The 21,501-nt window shown below is 37.8% G+C and overlaps 1 protein-coding gene across 1 annotated transcript in view; it reads left to right on the top strand.

Moving 5' to 3' along the window:
• Positions 1-19,204, top strand: part of LOC126354027 (ras-related protein M-Ras-like) — a 32,359-nt gene extending 13,155 nt beyond the window's left edge. Inside the window, exons 3-5 of the mRNA XM_050003359.1 lie at positions 3,410-3,563; positions 14,803-14,965; positions 15,965-19,204. Coding sequence (XP_049859316.1) covers positions 3,410-3,563; positions 14,803-14,965; positions 15,965-16,054 — 407 coding nt within the window. The 3' untranslated portion in view covers positions 16,055-19,204. The remainder of the gene's footprint in view (positions 1-3,409; positions 3,564-14,802; positions 14,966-15,964) is intronic.
• Positions 19,205-21,501: the final 2,297 nt, after the last annotated feature.

Raw genomic sequence — 21,501 nt, 5'->3', positions numbered from 1 at the left:
CCTCTTCAATGGCTCTGGAATGACAGTGGTATGGAGGAAGCCAAGCAAGTTTCATGCCTGTGCCTTGTAGCAATCTCATGAGTTACACATGTTGGGAACGGTGATTTCTTTTGTACCACAATTTAAAGTAATTCATCCTTCCTCAAATTTTCTTTGAAATCGATTTTTCATCATTTCAGCCTCAGAATGAAATCTTCTTTTTTCATTGCCAAAGTTGGTGTCCTATCATGAACAATGGAATGATAAAGGTCATTGTCCATAATGATCACTGAGGACTTGTCATATTCGTCATAAGCGATGCCTCATACCACTTTTTTACTGTTCAACTCTTTGTCTAATCACCTGACTTTTTTGAACAAAACATTAAGAAGCAGTTTGGCACAAACCCGTCCTATGTACCTGCGTGTTAAACAAAAATTCATTGTCCTTTTTCAACAGGTGCTGCCACAGTCCCCTCTGTCATTTCATCACTCCAGCCTTGTTGTAATGAATTGCTGACATTAACTCAAGTTTCATCTACCCTTACTATATTTTTGAACCTCGCACCCATGTTCCTGCACAGAAATCTACACCACCATGCAGCATCAATATTTTGTGTCTTTTAAACATTGTGTAGCCGAAGCCTAGGTTTTTCAGCACTGTACATAATGAAAATATGCTTGTTTTAAAAAGATAGTCTTTTTGAAGTTACATGAGTACTTTAGATAGTGGGATGCCCCCTTCTCTTACAATAACTATATATATCTAAAAACAAAGATGATGTAACTTACCAAACGAAAGCGTTAGCAACCCTCTTTCCTGACGAAGCAACTGTTGGTTGCGAAAGCTTGAATTTTGTGTGTGTGTGTGTTTGTTTGTGTTTGTTTGTATGTCTATCAACATGCCAACGCTTTCGTTTGGTAAGTTACATCATCTTTGTTTTTACGTATATTTTTCTCACATACAATGTATAGAGGGAAAGACGAAAGGATGTGGGTTTTAAGGGAGAGGGTAAGAAGTCATTTCAATCCCGGGAGCGGAAAGACTTACCTTAGGGGGGGAAAAGGACAGGTATACACTCACACGCGCGCACACACACACCCATCCACACACACAGACACAAGCAGACATTTGTAAAGGCAGAGAGTTTGGGCCCAGTACTTGCTGTGCCATTATCCATGTTTCACAAGAAGGCATGTTCTCTTCTAACATGATTTTATCCACACCATCAGAGTTCTGGTATTTTCTTCGGATAACTGAAATTCAGATGTACTAGTTTTTTTTGTGCAGTCAAGGGTTTTCTTGTTTTGTGTCATCTTTTTTACAGTCACTTTTGATGTCAATGATCTGCAGTTCTGATTTGCCTCCATCTTTTACAATATTCACCCTTTTCTTGTCAAATATTGCCTCTTCCCCCTTTTTCAGTAATGGCATTTAGTGACAACAAATGTCTTGATAGTTCAGGGACATGTGATGTATTGGTCAATAACATACTTTGAGAATCAGCTTCACATGAAATTTCTGTTTGCAATCATAATTTTTGGACCTTCACAGCTCATCACATTTGGCGTAATTTCTGTTTCATGCGACATGTGCTCATTAGTTCCTCTCCCCACAACAAACTTCCTATCTATGTTATCAATCTGCCTTTCTTGCTTTTCTGTCACAAGTATTCTGAAAGAAAAACTATTTCTTGTGCTATCTTCTGGTGTTCTTCTTTGTAGTAACATGTTTAGTTGGATGATTTGTGTTGTTTTTGCAGAATATACACGAGGCTTTTATTGCCAAACACACTCTTAGGATTTTTTACACTCACTTGTATAGTGACCTGACCATCCACAACCAAAGCACTTCACTGGTTTCTCTCTCTCTCTCTCTCTCTCTCTCTCTCTCTCTCTCTCTCTCTCTCTCTCACCCCCCCCCCTCCCCGCTCCTCTCCCACCCCTCTCCTCCCAAAAAACTTCTTAGTGGTCCAGTATTGACAAGGCAAACTATGTTCTCTGTATGGTGGTAACCTTGATCATTGTGTGCTCCTTAGCTGTTTTCTGTTAATGTCGTAAGAAATGCCACAGGAGTATTAAGGTATGTTTATTATGTGATTCCTGGTTTTGCTCAGTGGACATTATCAGTCTGGAACATAATGGCCCCAGTAACACTTGGGAAGAGCACAACCAGCAGTAAATGCAAGGAACAAAACATGCTGTGACTCTAAGACTGTTCCAATAGGTCTTGACATAAGATAGCCTAATCTCATAAGGTGTATGTATTTAACAGCAAATGCCATGTGGAATGCTTTACTTGTGCTTCAGCTGCAAAGTGGACCTCGAAAATGTCAGTATCTTCAGAGTATTTTCTTTCCTCCATTCTATCTATATCACAAATTTTGTTGTTTAATACTGTACAGTGCATACTGATATACCTAGAATGTTATGTACCAACCTTATGTAGTGGGCTTTTTGTTAGTAAATAGTCACAATAAATAAATAAAAATAAAAAGCAGTTCATTTCATTACCTTGATTTATATCCCTCTGTGGCTCTATTAACAATTTTCATCTTTCCACATTCCTCTCTTGGTTCTTTATTAGTTTGTTCCACTATTATGCTTAGCCAAATGGAAGTTGCATATTAACTTTTAAACTTTCTTATATTAAACTTTTGTATTGCAGTGATTTAGATGCTTCCAATATATTTCTGAATGTTATGAACTAGTTCTCCTGTGCAGAGTTTCAGTGTGCAGCTAATTCTCTTTGTTCTTTACTTTTCCAGTTACAAGTACTGTTAGTTATTAGTTTGTTATTGATAATTAATCTTGATTAACAATCATTAAGACAGTGTTTATTACATTGCTTCTATTTTAGATCAACCTTTCATACATGCATACTTGGTCTGCAATGACCAACAGCCCATGCTCACTAATAAAATAATGTAACAATGTTTTGTAGTGTTCAGACAATTGACATAGAACAAAGGATTTCTACATAGTTCTGTCGTGATTGTAAGTCTCTGGGACAGTGTTCAGTGACTACTTGAATTCCAGTGTGAGGCCTGTATTTTTTGAAACACACTTGGCACCTGCTCCCAGTTGTGTTGCTATCCTCTGCACTGCAGAAGTCTCTCAGATGCAATCAACAAGTAATAATCCACATACAGATATACGCCTTAGCAATAATAATAATGATAATGTGTACTTTCACGTACGAACATCCTTGACTAGATTGCATTGTACTGCATGTCTGTTGATAAGTAATTTTTTGCACGCAGATATTTCTGTGGCAATAACAAGAACAACATACTTTATCATTTGACACAGAATACTGCTTTCCTTTCTTAGTCTGTATATTAAAACTTTCTTAACATTTCACCTAAGGTGTATCGTGTTTCAATTTTTCAATCATTGTAAAGCATTAACAATCTATTGCTTTTTATCAGTTCTAGATACTGCAGGCCAAGAAGAGTTCAGTGCCATGAGAGAACAGTACATGAGAAAGGGGGACGGATTCCTCCTAATGTACTCTGTCACAGATAAACAAAGTTATGAAAATATAATAAATTTCCACACACAAATTCTCAGAGTGAAGGACAGGTGAGTGGAAGTTAATTGATTGACAATACTGTTTAGGAATAACAAAAACAATACTTAAAGGAATAATCATATCACAGGAAACTGAATAGAATAAGCTCAGTTCCATATTGATGCTGAACTGAACTGAATTTGATCATCACATTGAAACAGTTAAAGGAAAAAAATCGTTGCATCATTCTTCCTAGAGTGGTTTTGAGATGCTAAATATTTAAAATGACTATCAAAACTTGAATGATTAAAATGAATCCTCTTCCTAGGAACCTGAAAAATTTGCATTTGCAATAAATGTGAAAGTAGATGTGAATTGTCTCAAAATCCAAAAATAGCAACTTATATCAGATGAACTATTTTATCATATAGAGTTTGAAATAGCTTTATTTTCCATGTATAAATATATTTAAAAAAATAATCATTTTCATTTACTGTTGCTGTATTGCAGCTGTATGGGAAAGATACTGTGTGAAAAATGCATTTAAAAATTAAAGAGCACACCTGTGCTAAAATGCAGGGACAAATCAATACATTCATAAGTTACATTCTGTTGCCACGTCAGACAGTGGATGGTTAAATGGTATCTGTAAAATACATTCCACATATGGCAGTGTGGGACTCTGACTTCAGATGTGGTATCTTAAAGCAATGACATGGATATGCTTGTCTCCCAGACAAAGTTTGTATTATGCAGACCTTAAATGTGGTGTTCCAGGTGTGAACTGTGGTTGCATAAAATACCAGTGCTGGTCAGGCCTGAACTAGCTCATTATGATGCTGCCAACTCGGCAAGAAATTTTGCAGTAATCATTTTCAAATACTGTGTGCACTCCACTTTGCTTTGCATTGTGCGTAGTTCGTTGATTTCCTTTCTCATTTTGAAATGAATGAAGAAACTAATCATGTCCATCATGGTGTGTGTGTGTGTGTGTGTGTGTGTGTGTGTGTGTGTGTGTGTGTGTGTGTGTGTGTGTGTGTGTGCTGCCAGAGAAACTCAATGTTGGTGTAGGCTGGCTGCCCTCTGTTGCCAAGTGGTCACACAGTGCACTAAAAAGTTCTGTAATATGCAAGTCAGGGCTTACATTCTACAGGTTTCACAGTTACTGAAATGGTTGGGATTAGAAAGATAATTTTGAGAGAAATCTTAAAATCACTTAAATAGAGCCAGAAAAGAAAACAAGCAAAGAGCAAATACTCCACTCAAAAAGTTCATGTTGTAGAGAATAAAAACTATCTGTTCCTTTGTTATTGCTTTTCTCCAATAACTGTTTTTATGAGTTTTTTATTTGATATTAATTTCATCTTCAGGCAAACATTTAGATTTATACTGCTAATCACATGCAAAAATACACCCTTATTTCCCCATAAATAAATAGCAATTTTGCCAAAAAGTGATGTAAATCTTGACAAAAAATAGATGAAAAAGTCACCAAAAATAGATTCAATATTTTCATGTTGCTACCTGTTCTTCATTTCTGATGGAATCTTCTGTTTATTGCATGAATCCAGCACACAGAGTTCAGTTGATAGCTGAAGAGGCCTAAAAGTGGTTCACAGCTAACAGTTCAAGACTTGACCTTGTTAATTCTCATATTATAAAGTATCAGAGATGAAATGATGACATTTTTGCACAAAAGTACATATTAATGGTCATACACTGAGTGAACTGCAGTGTGTAAAATTCTTTGGGTCTAGTGGATAACTAGTTAAAATGAAGTCAAAGTTCAGTTCAGTGTTATAAGCCCTTAGGAACCTTTCATTGTGGTAATGTAAAGACAGAAGTCTTAGGTTATTTTACATATTTTTGCTCCCTGTTGTCTTGTGGAATTACCTTCTGGGGCATTGCACCTAATGTAAATAGTGTTTGTTCAGCATAAGCAAGCAGCAAGAATATTGTGTAAGATAGATGGATAACTATATGTCTTACAGAAGCCTTTTTAAGAATCTAGGAATTCAAACTTTCACTTACCAATGCATTTACTCATTGATGGTTTTAAATCAGTTTACACAGTCACAATTCAGTACACAAAAATAATTTTCACATAGACTTTGCCTCCTTGTCCAGGCCCTCCCCCCCCCCCCCCCCCCTCCCCCAGGGAGGGAGTGGGGGGGTGGCTCACGGTTCTTTCATGAGTTCACGTGTGACACTCTCAGGCCCCAAGCTATTGTTGCCCATTCTTCCTTTCTGTGTTGCATTTCCTTCCCTGTGCCCCTCCCTCCACATCCTCGCTCCTTCCCCACTGCTCCCTTCCTTCCCATTTCTCGGTGTTCTTACTTATGTCGACCTGGCTATCCACTTGGTTTCCTTGTATTCCTTGCCAATATGTTCCTCTTGCCTTTCCTCTTTCATCCTTCATTTTTGGTCCCCCTTTGGGGTTTGACCATTACTTCTAAATTTTCTGTCTGCAGTGTGAGCCATTTGGGGAAGAACTGCATCCCTAGCATCTGACAACCCAGGGCTCACACTCCTGATACATGAGCTTTTGCCTCACCATGCATGCCTGGGAATGGTTGCTTGTCATTCCAGAGCATTGGAACTACTGGCAATAGCTGCTGTGCCAGATGATCCTTGCTATGGTTGAGTGGCGAGCATGTGGAGAGCCCCTGATCGGAGTGGGTGGTGTCAGGGCGGATGCTTTGCATATGAAACGTATCAAGTGCCAAAAATTGTTCTGCGGTTGTCTCTTTGAGTGGTAACAGATCATTGTATGTTGTGGTTGCCTCATATCCATCATCCAAAGGTTGGCTGTTTTCGTAAACTCAATGTTCTACATTTCCAGGCCCACACCTCTTAGGGTTCAGATCATTCAACTCTTCTCCATCTTTACAGGGCATTAGATCTGTCTTGTATGGACTATGGTTGTCAAGTTTATGGATCAGCTGTCCCTTCCATGCTGCTGCACTTGACACTGATTCACTATTGTAGTATACATTTAGCCACAGGTGCCTTTTGCACTATCCCTGTCGATAGTTTTCTGGTTGGTGCTGGGATCTCTCCCAATTCGGTGGTCCCACTTACTTGCTTCCTATACTATCACTACCCCCTCTTTTCTCCTCTGCCTTCTGTTCTGTTCTTTTCGCAGCTTTGGGCCATCGCCTGCCCTCGGCTGGGTCTATCAGTTGGGCTTCACATCGTTTCTCTCTGCTGTGACTTCCACCTCCCCTTCTTGTTTTGTTCCCCACGTTCTCTCCCAACCACTGCCCTTTGGTTGGTTCCTTAGCCCAAGATTTGGATGGATCTCTTCAGGGTTCTGAAAGCCTCAATCACTTCATTGGTGTTCTGTTTTATTCTGAATGCTCTTTTAGGAGTTTCGTGATGCTATTGTTTTTTACACCGATGCTTCTAAATCTGCCAATCATGTGGGATATGCCTGCACATCTTCTGTTGGTGCAGAACAGCACCTCTTGCCCGGTACCTGTGGGATGTTTAGTGTGGAATTGATGGCCATCTATCGGGCCCTCTGCTTCATTAAACAGTCCTCACTCTCCTGAGTTTTGTTATGTATGGGCTCAGTGAGTGGCCTTCAGGCCATTGCTCGGAGTTTTTTCCTGCCACCACTTGGCCTCTGCCGTCCACAACTTCCACACTGATCGCGGCGGTGGTGGTGGTGGTGGTGGTGGTGGTGGTGGTGGTGGTGGTGGTGCTGCTGCTGCTGCTGCTGCTGCTGCTGCTGCTGCTGCTGCTGCTTGTTCAGTCGATTTCCTTGGGATTCCTGATCACGTAGTTATTCCTTTCCACTCACAGACATTTAGAACATGCTCCACTTTGGTCACTTCAGAAAGCTGATTGACAGGCTTTCTCCTCTGCAGACACTTTTGCAGCCAGTCGTGTGACAGACATTGTAAATTGGTACAAGATACTATTGATACTATTACTCATGCTACAGCAGCAACGATACCCAACTCCTCCGGCTCACCCTGAGATCGCCATTGCCATGGATTGTCTGATGGTATAGCCACAGCTGTCAGGTACGTCATAGTGTGCTAGAACGACATAAGTGCCATCCTTCTGTGAATAACTTAACAACATGCAAGAGATTCTGGGTGAAAGTGTGGTTTTTAATTTAAAAAAAGGAAACAGGAATGTTGGGACCAATATGTCTCAACTATGCGATCCCTCATCCCATCCTCATTTCTTGATTCACAAACACCTTACTGAGCACTGCCCACTATCTTTCCATGCACACAGCTCTGTCATACAGTGTCCCTTTTACGAAATGGGAGCTTCGCAGCACACTGGCAGGGTGTTGGGTTAGGGCGCCTGGACCCGGCAAAATCCACAAGATGCTCAAACATTTTGATGCCGACAGTATGAAACGTATCCCCAGGCTTTTTAATTGCATTTGGTGAGAGGGAGTATTTCCCTCTCAACGGTGGGAAGGTATTATTATTCCTGTACTGAAATCAGGAAAGGGCCTACATATTTTAACTAACTACTGGCCAATTTTTGTAATCAATGGGCTGTGTAAGCTATTCAAATGAATGGTGAACAGTCGTCTTTGTTGGTGTCTTGAAACTGCAGGGCATACACCACAATTCCAAAGCGGCTTTAGAGCTTTCCTTTCCACCACAGATCACCTGGTTCGTTGGGAATCCGCAGTGCGCAATGATTTTTGCATCCCCAACATCTGACTACTGTGTCCTTTGACCTACAGAAGGTGTACAATACCACCTGTGACATGACAACCTCTCTACACTGCTTGAGTGGTGTTTCTGGGGCAGTTTACTCATTTTTATCCAGAATTTCCTGTCTGTCATATTTTTTGGAGGTTCGGATAGGTTTGACTTTCAGCAACCACTATGTACAGGAAACTGGGGTACCTCATGGATTGGTTCTGAGTATAATGCTGTTTGCTATCACCATCACTGGTATTGTAAATGCAGCAGACCCACAGTCGCTCTGTCACTGTAAATGGATAACCTTTGCCTGTTCTATGTCTCTGCATCACTGCGCACTGCTGAGTGCCATCCTCAGGGGACTGTCTGGAGAGCCCGTGACTGGGCCCTGAACCACAGCTGTTAGTTTCCCCCTGGTATCACAAGTTATGCTCTTTTTTTTTTTTTTTTTTTTTTTTTTTTTTTTTTTTTTTTTTTTTTTTTTTCCCCTCATCTCACCCGCAGCAAATTTTCTTCATGACCAGTTACTTGAAGTTGTTGAAACTTTCAGATTCTTAGGAATTTTATTTGACCGCAAACTAACTTAGCTGCCGCATGTCCGCCAGCTCAAGACAGCTTGCATGAAGAAGTTGAATGCTCTCCATTTTCTTAATCACTCCTCGTTGGGCATGGAGCACAGAGTTAATTTGAGATTTTACAAAGCACTTATTTCATCCTTATTGGACTATGGATGTGTTGCCTATGGCTCAGCAGCACTGTCCATATTGAGTCTGCTGGACCCTGTTCAGCACACTGGCATGCAGTTAGCAATGGGGGCCTTCCAAATGCGCCCTGTTGGCTGCCTCCTGGTGGAAGCCAGTGTCCTACCACTGTGGGTTGGCAGCAGCTTCCAGCAAGTTACATGGTCACAGTTTGTCAGATGCCTACCCACCCATGTCACTCAACTGTTCCACAACCAGCATTTCAGACTGTTTGTGCATCGCCCAAAACTGGGATGACAATCTGAGATCCGACTCAATATTTTACTAAATAACCTCCAACAGCCTCCATTAATCTGTGTTCCTAGAGCTCTCTCTCAACACCTCCCGTGGGCTGTAACCTGTCCTGTGACATGGATGGATCTCTTTTGTGGCTCCAAGGAGGATGCTGATCCTTCCCTTCTCTGACACCATTTTTTGTTTTGTTTTTGTTTTATTTTTTGTTTGTTTTCTTCAATCCTCCACGATTATTCTAATTCAGTATGTATGTACACAGGTGGATCAAAAGACAATGACAGTGTTTGTTTGCTTTTGCACATGCAAGGGGACACGAGAAGCACTCTGTCAAGTGCCTGCAGTGCATACATTGCAGGGTTGGTTGCCATCTCTCAAGCTTTGTGGTACGTCAACTCTCGGGCCAAGACAAACTTTCTGATGTTCAGTGAGTTGCTTCAAATGCATAACTGTGTGCTAACCCAAAAATCTTTTGGTTGCGAACATCCAGGACCTACAAGCTGACCTCTATACTTCTGGAAAGGCGGTGGCCTTCATCTAGACACTGACCAAAATAGGCATTCCAGGAAATGAACTCGCGACTGTCTTATTAAAGATGCAACTACAGGAAATCAACTTGACTTCGTGATACAGGGTAAGAGTACAAATCTGACATAATATTTTGAGACTCTGGGAATTGGAATGGCAGGTTACTATGACCCAAAACAAGTGAGACCAATTAAAGGGTCCATTAAGTTGTGGCATACATTTTTCCAGGCCTCTTGGAAAGATGCCATTTTGTTCTGCCGACTATGCATTTCTCACAGAAGTCTAGCCATGAGTTCCTCTGCATCAGGGAGATCCTCCTCAGTGCAGTTGCACTAGTCTACTGACGAGAGTGCGTGTTCTTGTTGAGTGTGCCCTAGTGGCCGATCTGCGTAACATTCTCAGCTTGTGTATCTCACTATCTCAGATGCTTGAGGATGACGTGACAGCCACTACCAAAGCATTGCATTTCCTGAGGGAGCGGATTTTATTCTAATGTATAATACTTTATCACTTCAACTGTTAGGGGTGGTTGTGGGGGCAAGAGCCTCCCCGTGACAGGTACCCACCAAGCGAACGCAGATTACTCTTGTTGTTCTCCCACCTTGTTGTGCCTTTAGCCCTCTTTGTGCAAGATGCTGCCCGGTTTATCACTTTTCTTTTGCCTATAGTGTTACAACTACTGTCACGCCATTTTAAACTCTTTGACTTGCTTATTTATTTGAGCAGCCAAGTCCCCATTTTATTTTTTGTCATTTACCTTTTTACATGTTTGTCTCATGATAAGGAGGGACTGATGATCCAGTAGGTGAGTCCCTGAAACCCATACTGGTTGTCATCGTCATCGTCCTCTGTTCCAATCATTTGGTACTTTTTCATTCATCCATATGGCTGTCAGAAGTGGATGTAAAATTTCTTCTGTTATAGAGGATTTTACTTTGAGTAACTCTGGACTGGTGATATCTTGGCCTGGAGCTTTTCCTCTCAAAATGTTGTTTCCACCCCTGCATTTGGTCTTCTCAATTCATGAGTAGTTTTCCTAGCTTGTCCTTGATTGGCATATCACAGCCAAATTAATTATTTGACAGTTTCCTAGTGGTACTATGAAGAGTCTTGCTGTCGCATCTGTTAGCTGCTGCCTCTGCCTTAGCTGCAAGATTATTAATGAACATTCTCTTACTTTTTTTGAAACTCCTCTTCACCATCCTGTTTAATATGCAGAGTTCCTGTTGGATTTCTTCCTTTACTTTCCTTGCCTGTGCACAGTTTAGCTGTATTGCATCCCAAGTATGTCCAGAGATCTAATGTTGTCTGCCATGGCCCTGTTTTGCAAGAATTTCTTCAGCAATCTGTGCATAGGTCATTATCACTGCATCCCATTGACCCTCAATGTCATTTTCATTGGTTCCTTAGCTAAGCACTTCGAAATAATTTCTCAGTTGAATTGAGGCCTCCTTGCAGACGTTTGTATTGTCCAACTTGCCAAATTAAACCTAATCCTCTTCTGCCCACAATGTCTCTCATGTGCAGCTATTTTTAAATAGACTGTTGCTAGCATAAGGTGGTAGTCACTACCGAAAACTGCTCCTCTTTTATTCCTCACATCTAGGAGTGATCTTTACCAGGTCCCGCTAACTGCAGAGTGGTCTATCTGGTTCTCTGTTCTGCCACCTGCTGAAACCCATGACACTTTGTGACACTGTTTATGGGGTTAAATGGGATCATCAGGTTAAACATACTGCACAAGTCTGAGACATTCTCCATTGTCATTTCAGGTGCCCGACCCACGTTACCCGATAATCTCTTCTATACCATGGTTGTCATTCCCACTTTTTACATTAAAGTCACCCACCAGCAAGTGGATCTCTCTTTTTCAATGCTTTTGTAGTGTTTCATGGAGTTTGCTGTAAACTTCTCTCTCCCCTCCTCAGACATTCTGTTGATGCGTAACATTGTACAATGGTCACTGGGCTTACCCTCATTGCAGGGTGAGTGACTGTTATTCTCTCTGTAATTGGGTGCCACTCTATCAAAGACCACTTTGCTCTCCAGTGTAGTATTAACGCTGCTCCTTCATTATGGTTTTCATCCTTTCTTCCAGAAGGAATGAGGTTATGCCCTTCCTTTATTATTCTTTCTCCAAATCCAGTTATTCTTGTTTCACTTAATCCTAAAATTTCTAGTCTGTATTGTTCCATTTCTTGTACCATTTCAGTTTGCTTTCCTGTTTGCCACATTGTTCACACATTCCAGAATCCTATTCGTGTCAGCCTTTTTGTTGCCAAGGTTGTCATTTTTAAATCCGTCCTCTTATTGGTATTTTATGTTGCAGTTTGTGTGATATGCTGGTTTCAGGTTCACAATTTATCAGCCCTGACACCCTAGCTTGGTGGGAGGGCTGCTTGCTTGACTGCAATTGAACTCGATGGAGTTTTCTGTCAGGCTTCTCTCCCTTAGCCTTTGAGGGCCCTCTTTCTCTGCAAGACAGCACCTACTGGTTTTGGTCCGCCCTGGGTATTTTATTTCCCCTGTACCCCCGTATCTGGTGAATGTTCCCCTATCTGCCATCTAGGGTTGCGCCTGACAGGGGACCTGTAACTCCTCAGTATAAATTTGTATAATGATAGTTTATTGTTATTGCAATATACAGATTAAGTTTATATTTGGTCTTTGTTTTAAGTTAATGTATACCTTGACATCGTCCACATCCCCGAAGGTTCTCCTTCTTGAAGGTATATACAGCACACTATAGTTCAATGAATGAAATGTGCACAAAGCATAAGTTATTGTTGAAGTCTTCCAAAATAAAAAACTGTGTTAACTTCCAATGTTTTCTCACAGAAGTGATGAGAGGGTAATATCGTACATTATATGAAAGGTACAAAAAATGTAATAAGAGGCAAGTAAGTGAAAAAGACAGGTAGGAAATAGAAAGTAAATTGTTTATTGTTTCAAAAGTAATCAACATAACTGTTAAAACATTCATTCCACTAAGAGACAAGATGGTCAATGCTTTCATAGAAAAATTTTTGCAGTCACCTATGGAGCCATGATTGTATCCAGGTGTGCACCTCTTCAGCTGAAGCAAATCAGTGGCCACAAATGTCGTTCTTCAGGTCTTCAGAAATATGGAAATCTAATGCAGAGGGATCGGGACTTAAGGATGTGTAAGGGCTTTGCAGCAGTGTACTCAGGCCCACATGCTGTCAAGGTTGTTTTGAGCACTCTGCAGAAGTTTCAGGCCCTTACACATCCTCCATAAAGTCCCAGTCTCTTCCCATGCAGTTTCCATGTTTTTGGGATTTTGAAGAAAGGCACTAGTGGATGTTGATTTGCTTCAGAAAAAGAGCTGCCTGCTTGAGTACATGCAGGTGCAAACATTTTTCCATGAAGGCACTGACCGTCTTGTCTCAACGGGATAAATGTATTAAGTTATTATGATTACTTTTAAAGTAATAAACAGTTTACTTACATTCTCCAAGTGTCTCCTTTTTATTTGACTCTCCCGTATAAAAGGAGTTGGAAAGTGCCAGGTTCAAAGAGACATAATTCAAAATATAAATTTTTATTTATAAACAGTATTTTGACAAACTATATTCTTCATGAGTGTCTTCAGGTGTTACTACTTCAGAAGGAATGTAATAACATAACACTTAAGTGTAGATGTTGCCAACAAAAAATGTAATTACAAGAAGTGCTCCCCTTTAACAAATTTTTAATGGGAAACCTATTTCTCTCCTGCATTGCACGATAGTTTCAAAAGCATTGTTGTAGATGTGACACCACTTTACACTTCATACTTTCCTGTGTTGTTTTGCTTTGTACTTTGTGTTTCATGCAAACTTTGCACATCCTCGTTTGGGAGTGTTTCCCCACCTCCAATATATTTTGGAAAATGGGCCGTATGTGACACACATGTGCGTGTACACACACACACACACACACACACACACACACACACACACACACACACCTGTCATTCCCAGAATATGGCTTGCTTACATTTGGTCCGCATTTCTTTCCACAAGTTGAATTTGTCGAAGTATGGTAAGGGGTTAATACAGTTTTATAATGTTCGCAACTTAGTTTGATGACTCACCATCCCCTTGTACCAGCAAAAATTATACAGATAATTCATGTTAAATTCCTGTGGGGTTACTGTTAGCAGTGTTGTTGGTCAAATAAAGAAATCTTACGATTAACAGAAGTATAACAGTATTAGTCAGTCACTTTTTAACAAATGTTGTCACATTGCCCTTTGCTTTAAAATTGTTGGCAGAGTATTCAGAACAAATCTTTATTTTGTGAAGTTTTGTAGTCACTGAGAGTGTCGAGAGAATGCCATTTAGTTGCATTGTGATACCTGTTGCAGCAGGCTTTATGTGATAATCATCTCTGGCTCAAGTGCCTTGTGAATGGCCTTACCTTTACATTCATAAAATACCTTATGGTGGTTAAAAGTGAGTTCATAATTACGAAATTAAAATTGTGGAACCCTGAAAAAGTTTATACTGCCTCATTCTGTGACTGTACAGTTTCTGTCCTCCTGTTAGTTTACCGTTCCACTGTTCTTGTGGTCATACTGCTGAAAAATTTCGTTAGTTTTGTTCATGTCAATGTGAATACCAGCACCAAATGCTTACAAGTTGAAGGTTTCAGTCCTTGAACTTTTCCCCAAATGTTTGCCACACATGTAAATTAGTGCAGCATTAATGGTATTTTGCCTCATACACCAATAGTGAACTGTTGATGCCTAAGCTGTTTCAGATAAAACATTCCCAGAATGTTTGTGAAGATATCTGGACTGCTTATTTCATTCTTTTGTTTGATGTAATTAAATTGTCCTTGCAAATCTGAGGCTAATTGCTCATGCCAAAGTCGAAACAGGCTTAATGTTGTTACCTTGAAAATAGAAAATCATTCAAATATACAATACTGCCACTCTTTTTAATAGAGAACTGCTGCATACCTTTTGGATACATGTAATTTTCTTTTGCAGGAAATGGTTAGTATGACAGAATTATAATTTTTGGTTTGATGGAAAAAAGATTGGTATTGTTAATGTAAAGTTTTAAATTTTGTCTTCTCAATAATTTGGGAAATTTTTTGTGCAGGGATGTTTATCCAATGCTCCTTGTTGCGAACAAAGTAGACCTTGTACATCTTCGAAAAGTATCAGAAGAAGCTGGTCGTGAACTGGCCCATAAGTTGGGCATTCCTTATATTGAAACTAGTGCCAAAGATCCCCCACTGAATGTGGATGCTGCATTTCATGAGGTTAGTAGATTTTCTTGGGTCTTACATTCATACATAAATTGTATACAAGTATTTAATAGACATTTGCACCTGAAAAAGAGATGATTCAATTGTGCAGAAAATGTCAGTTATATCCTTTTTTGTTTGTTGTACTTGTAATACACATTGTATCACATGGGTTACCAGTTATTTGCAGAGCTTTGTATCTCACCATATGTAAATGTAGAGCTATGAAAACACTCAAAAACTGGTTAGTACATGGACAACAAACTATTTTAATTAGTTAATAAATCAGAATGTAACTTACATTTGGAACTTGAACTTAGTCTTTTCATCTGTAACTGCCACTTTGAAAGTTACTCCTAATTTCACAGTAAATACATTTAGGTAAGGGAACTACCTTTGGGATAGAGAATATTTGTTACTTTATTTACATTTCTTATTCATTCCTCTGCTCAATATCTGTTTGTAGAAATCCAGTGAAATTAATTTCTTACCCTTAATCAGCAAGAGGTAGTGCAAAAGAAAAAAATGTTTGATTTGTAAAACCATTATACAGTAAATGAATAATGGGGAAAGCATATTCAAGTAAGAGTTTTTGTGCATCATAATATTAAACGAGATTTTTTACTTACTAAGTTTCTGTAGTTTGAGTCAATTGACACTTAGTCAGAATCTGCAACATCACCGTCGTCCAACACTAAGTTTGAGAAATGTTCACTGAGTGAATTATCTGACAAATAAATAGGCCAAGGTAAGAGTGAAATCTCTTATGCCGTGTAGGGCAATGTGTGATTAGAAAATATCCCACCAGATGTTAGATATTTTGTGCTAGGTGCAATCATTTTTTTTACTTCCAGACACATTGTTGCAGTTTGTACATTTGTAAACATAAAGGGAGGCAGGCATTTCATTTGCCATAGATTTATTAATGTTTCAACTTTAAACAAACATAGGTTTCTTTTTTGTGATTCAGACTTGATATTATATCTCATGACGAGGTAATCACTATGTTAATAGGTTGTACGCATCATCCGCAATCAGCCACCTGCAGAAACTGAAAAGAATCGCAGGAAAAGAAGACACCCTATGAAGTGTGTTTTGCTGTAAGTCCTTTACTTGGCTACTGAAACAGTAGGCGAGAAAATGCTCACCACTTTGCTGATAATTTTTTTATTCTTCTTTACAAAATGATGTTTTTAAGGAAACGGTCATTGGAAAACGCACACTTAAGGTACATAGATGAAACAAAAGTATTTTCTTCTGAGATTGTAGGAATAAGAAGGAAGTAATTGGTGTCAAATGTTAGAATATCAATATATGAATGTTATACATGGGTATATTCATTGAAAGGCCTATTCATCTAATCTTAGCATTAATTTACTCTATATGTGTTTGATGTGTTATTTTTCTGATTATAAGACTGCCTTTAAATATGATTTGCTTAAAAAGCATTGGACAGAAAAATATTCTGTCAGAATGTAGCAAAAATTACTTGGATTTTATTACAGAGCATAACTATATTTTATACACACAAAATCATTCATAAATTTGCAGCTATACGCACACATAATGCTCACTTCCATTTTCAATGCTGTATAGTCAACATATGTGTTAATTACTGTTGTGCTAATAGTTAGGCTTTTCTCTGAAAATGTTCTATGGGGTATCTTTTTATATACGTGTCACAAGTTATCTGGTTGTTTACTCAGTGTGAAGTATTCTTTCAGATGTCATAAATGTACAAATTAGAATGAAGTTGTATCATCAATTAGCATTCCATTCATTAATGTTTGTGTTTGAGACTGCTGTTAACATTGAGTGACGTAGTAAGTCTCCTGTATAAAATAAAGGTGTTCTGTAGTCCACTATCATGGTGTGAGTTTTATGACTATGATCCAAAGAAATATTTTTAATTTTCAAGCATACAAATCTTAAAAGCAAGGCAACACTTATTGCAAGCTTAATTTAGCAGACTGATGCTATCTGTTATGTGATAAATTGTACACCTACAATAAAAGTGACGATTTTCATTTATACATTATAATAGACAAATAGATTTATTAGTGAATTTACATTATTGTTGTTTCTGTAATTATTCAAATGTTTTACTTAAAATAATCATAATAAATAATTTTTTAGGATTTCTGTTTAATGCACTTCATTGTTGATTGATCTATAACTGATCATTTTTATATAATTATTTATTTTAAGAATTTTTCTTAAAAGTGTTTAAGTTGTTGGAACACAAAAGGAAAATAGTTAATGATTAAAAATGTGAAGAAGATGCCCACATGTCTTTCAAGTATTTTAGTTTCAACAAAGTACAACTCATCTAAGCAGATAATTAAAATTTCAATTTCGAAAAGTCCTTACCATTGATGTAGACGATGCGAAGGCCATATCATAAGGGTTTTGTAAGTACAGTGGGCTGGTTTGTGTTGACAGTTTCTGGACTGATGATGTTGATCTTATGACTCATGTGGAGTTCACTGGTATTTTTACATTATATATACTGCACTTTATACTCCATTTGTGTGCCAGAGATGAAATATAAATTTTCTTTGCTTAAAAACAGCCTCCAACAGACACACATTTCTGTTAGTGGTATTATTATAACTAACTTATGCATTTATGGGGCTGTTGGATGTTTTCACTTGAAATCTGTATCCTATCTTTATCACAGAGGTAAAATAGGGAAACCCCTCTGAATCCATACATATTCTTATTTTCCTTAAACTCATTAAAGGCAGTAACTGCAGAAGCTGTACGTGGTTACTTATCCAAAGTTAAAATTAGTCTCATAAGAATCTCAGCCCATTTTAAAAATGATAGAATTTTGTGTCACCTCTTATTTTTTAAATTTATAGCCACACTTTCATTAAGCTCAGGACTCATCAGGACATGTGAGGATTAAAAATTCTGATAATTCTCTGTGTGGTAGGAGTTATTTCACTTTACTTTGGTTGGACAAATTGTAGCATAACTCCCAAAGAAATATTGATACTTCTGTGTGTATCACATTTCTGTACCACAAAAACAATGTGTTCGCTTGTGTGCATGCGTGTGTGTGCGTGCATGGAATAGATAGCCTTATAATTTCTCAACAGAGGTGATATTGGGCTGTATGAAGATTTCATGGTCAGTTTTGTGCTGTGTTGTAACTTGTAAATTTTTCCACTACAGTGTTTCATTTATGTATTTGTAATTTAAATTTCATAGTATCAGGCTGATAGGCAATCATATATGAGCATGATATACATCTTATTTTAATTGCACTTTCTTCCTAAAAGTACACAGAACTCTCATTTTCTAGATGGTCAATAAAACACGAGGATCCTTTTAGTACTAACTCAAAATTTAGTTTCTGTGTTGAGCCTAATACTTTATATGCAGGGAGGACATTGCTGATTAACTGATATTTTGAGTCCTCCTTTTTCTTGGATACCTTGTTTTTATAGTTGCTTAATATAGTTTCACTTTGTGGAAAATTTACATAGGAGTACTTAAATTTGCTTTTCATGTGCGAAAAAATGTTGACAGATCATCATTCCCATATGAGTGTTGTAATGCATGAATGATATGCTGCTGTTTCAGTTGAGATGACATTTTCCTCTGGCAGTCTTGTAATCATTACATATTTGCTCTTGATGCTAACATTTTGAAGAATGCTTTCTTTCCATGTGACAATAAATGATGTAATAATACTTTCCTCACATTGAATTTGTTTGAATTTCAAAAACTCAGTTTTTCATGTACACAGCAATGGCAGTCGATTGAAATAACTGAGTTGCTTGGAATAGGGAAATATATATCTAAAGATGTACAACTTCAAAATATATTTTAATGTTACTGAATTGGTAAATGAAATAGCATGTTTTCTGGGGACATACCTGCCATATTTTAATTATATTTAATATAGACATGAGGAAAAAATTTATATTTTTGTTCAGAAACTGAAGTAAGTAAGCTTTAAAACACTTTCATATGTAATATAAAATATGTAAAAATAAATATATCTGTGTGTTGTAGAAGTATATGGATTTTATATGTGCTTTTTGGTATATATTAATTTCTGGCAACAACTTGTAGTTTAGAACTTACAGATCCATATTCTGTGTGCACAATTCTTGATATTTAGTGCTGAAGAATATATAAGTTGAATGTAACTTTTCAAAATTTTATTCTGAGATGTTTCCCTTTTTCATTAACTTTTTTGTTGATATTGTTATGCTTAAATAAATGTTGATTTTTGTGTAAGTGGGTAGTGTTCATCATTTTGTTCTGTGTAGAAAGTAACCAGAAACCTACAACCTTTAACATTGTTGCAAGACTCTGTGAACACACAGTCAAAGTATCCATCGGATTGAGATTGGTGATTTAAATTATGGAATTATTTCTTGCACCAGAAGAGAAATTCTTCAGGAGAAATGCCAATCCTGCTGATATACACATATGAAAGTGCAAACTCTAAACTACCTTTCAGAGCTAACAGTTCCTTCCTTCGAACTGAGAGGGGGATAAATTGGGAACATCCAAAAAGAGGGGCAGATTACTCAGACACCAGAATGAGAAGAACCCACTTGAAGGGCCAACAGTTAGTATGGGTATTGTGGGTAGCTGTACTCACAAAATTCAGAGTGGGTCCCACACATTTGGGAATTCTGCAGTCCTAAACGTGAGAGACAGATGCTTACTCAAGCGATGAGATCACTGCCACATGCATTTGTGAAAGTACATTATCAAGCTAAGTAACCTAAAAAACAGGAATGAGAAGTATCAGAGAGAAGCTCCATACTTTGTTTTTGTGTTCTTTTAATTGAATGGAAATCAGATGTGTATTGTGAGTGCTTATTTTAGAATGGCAATAGAAGTCCTGTTTCAGACCATTAAGTGCTTATTAGCTGAGACATCATGCACCAATTTTACAAAACAAAAAGAACTTGTGAAGTTACACATCACCAGCATTTGTCTTTAGCCCTGTTCCTTGATTTTCCGGTGCACTTTTAACATAAGAAGAACACTAAACACTTGTCTTTCCGTGGATACTTGTATTATCATATTACAAAATGAAATTTATTCCAGTGAGTCAAAAATATTATAAGAAAGTAAGAGACTCTGCAACAGATGGAATAGTGCTGGATCTCCAAGTTTCCCTTTCATTGTAGAAAGTCTCATTGTAGTATCACTTAAAACAGACATGGATAGATTTGTAGTAAGAAGCACCAGGATAAATGAGGAGAGCATAGACAAAGCATTTAGGCAGCAGAATATGGAAGGGACTGATCCTCCAGCTTTGAAAATAGTGTTCCTTGAGACTTTAGTGATGATCATGTTATGGCGGCTGATAGCGAAAATCCTAAGTGTGCAGTAATATCGCTGAGAGCTTCATTTTTCTTAAATTTTGAGTAATTAGAAATGGTCAGATCCAAGTGTATAGTGCTATCATTTTACACTCCAAAATGATAAGTTAAAATTCTTGTGCTTTACAAAAAGCATTATAGTGATTTTAGTAATTTTGTTTCTTTGATAAACATGGCTTTGAACTTCTGAAGTATGTTATGTACTTGAAGTATAAGTGAAAATTCCATAGTAATATATTCATATTGTTTTTATATTTTTGCTGTTATTTTATATACACATATTTTGTATAATATAAAAATATATTTTGGTTCTTAGCATTAGCTGCTTCAGTGTCTTTAAGTTTTTAAAAATTGTATGTAGCATATCCGTGGCTTCAGCTCAGCAAAGATAATAAGTGTGTGTCAAATCTGAACTTGGGAGGGGACCTTATGTTGATATATTGTCAAACTGAAACATGGAGCAGAGGGGGGATAAGGGCCCACTGTTGTATTAGTACAACATGGGGTTGAGTTTAACATTAAAAAAATGCTTAGTAGTGTGCCATTTGGCCAGAACCAACAGTGCTAACAAAGAAATAACCCAACAGTAGCAAGCACATGGCGTTCCCTGATATGAGCGAAAAATCAGGCATGGAATACCGCCACCGATGAAGTTTTATTTCAATAAACCGAAACGAGTTTGATGACAAAACCATGTTTTTCTTGTAGCTGCAAAGACAGATTTGAAATTCTCTCATGCTTTAACGATGCATATTGATTTTTTTTTTTTTTTTTTTTTTTTTTTTTTTTTTTTTTTTCCCTGAGTGGCACTTTTAAACACAATAGGCTAATGTGTGTCATCGAATAGTGAAAACTAGTAGCTGTTACTGATGTTTTGAGTGCTGCTCATGGTTTTAAGTTTAATGAAGTGTGGTATAAAGTGGTCAAGCTGTTGCTGTTCTTGACCTTGATAGTAAACTTCTGTGTCAGCTCAGAACTTCAAAATACCTCCATTCATAGTAATAACAAAAATGTCAAATTTGTATCACTTGATTGCCACTTTGACAATGTTTCTTTGGAAATATTTTAAATCATTGGAAAAATTTGCTCTTGGATGTCCTACAAACAACAATGAAATTGTAAAATTTTACATAACTCATTTAATGGATGGATATTGATAAGTGATAGTCAAATTTTTGGAACTTTTTTTAAGAG

This window comes from Schistocerca gregaria, chromosome 3, assembly GCF_023897955.1.
Source record: "Schistocerca gregaria isolate iqSchGreg1 chromosome 3, iqSchGreg1.2, whole genome shotgun sequence".
In the NCBI taxonomy this organism is placed as follows: domain Eukaryota; kingdom Metazoa; phylum Arthropoda; class Insecta; order Orthoptera; family Acrididae; genus Schistocerca; species Schistocerca gregaria.
The sequence above is the reverse complement of the archived record's forward strand: the minus strand, read 5'-3'. Positions and strand labels throughout refer to the sequence as shown.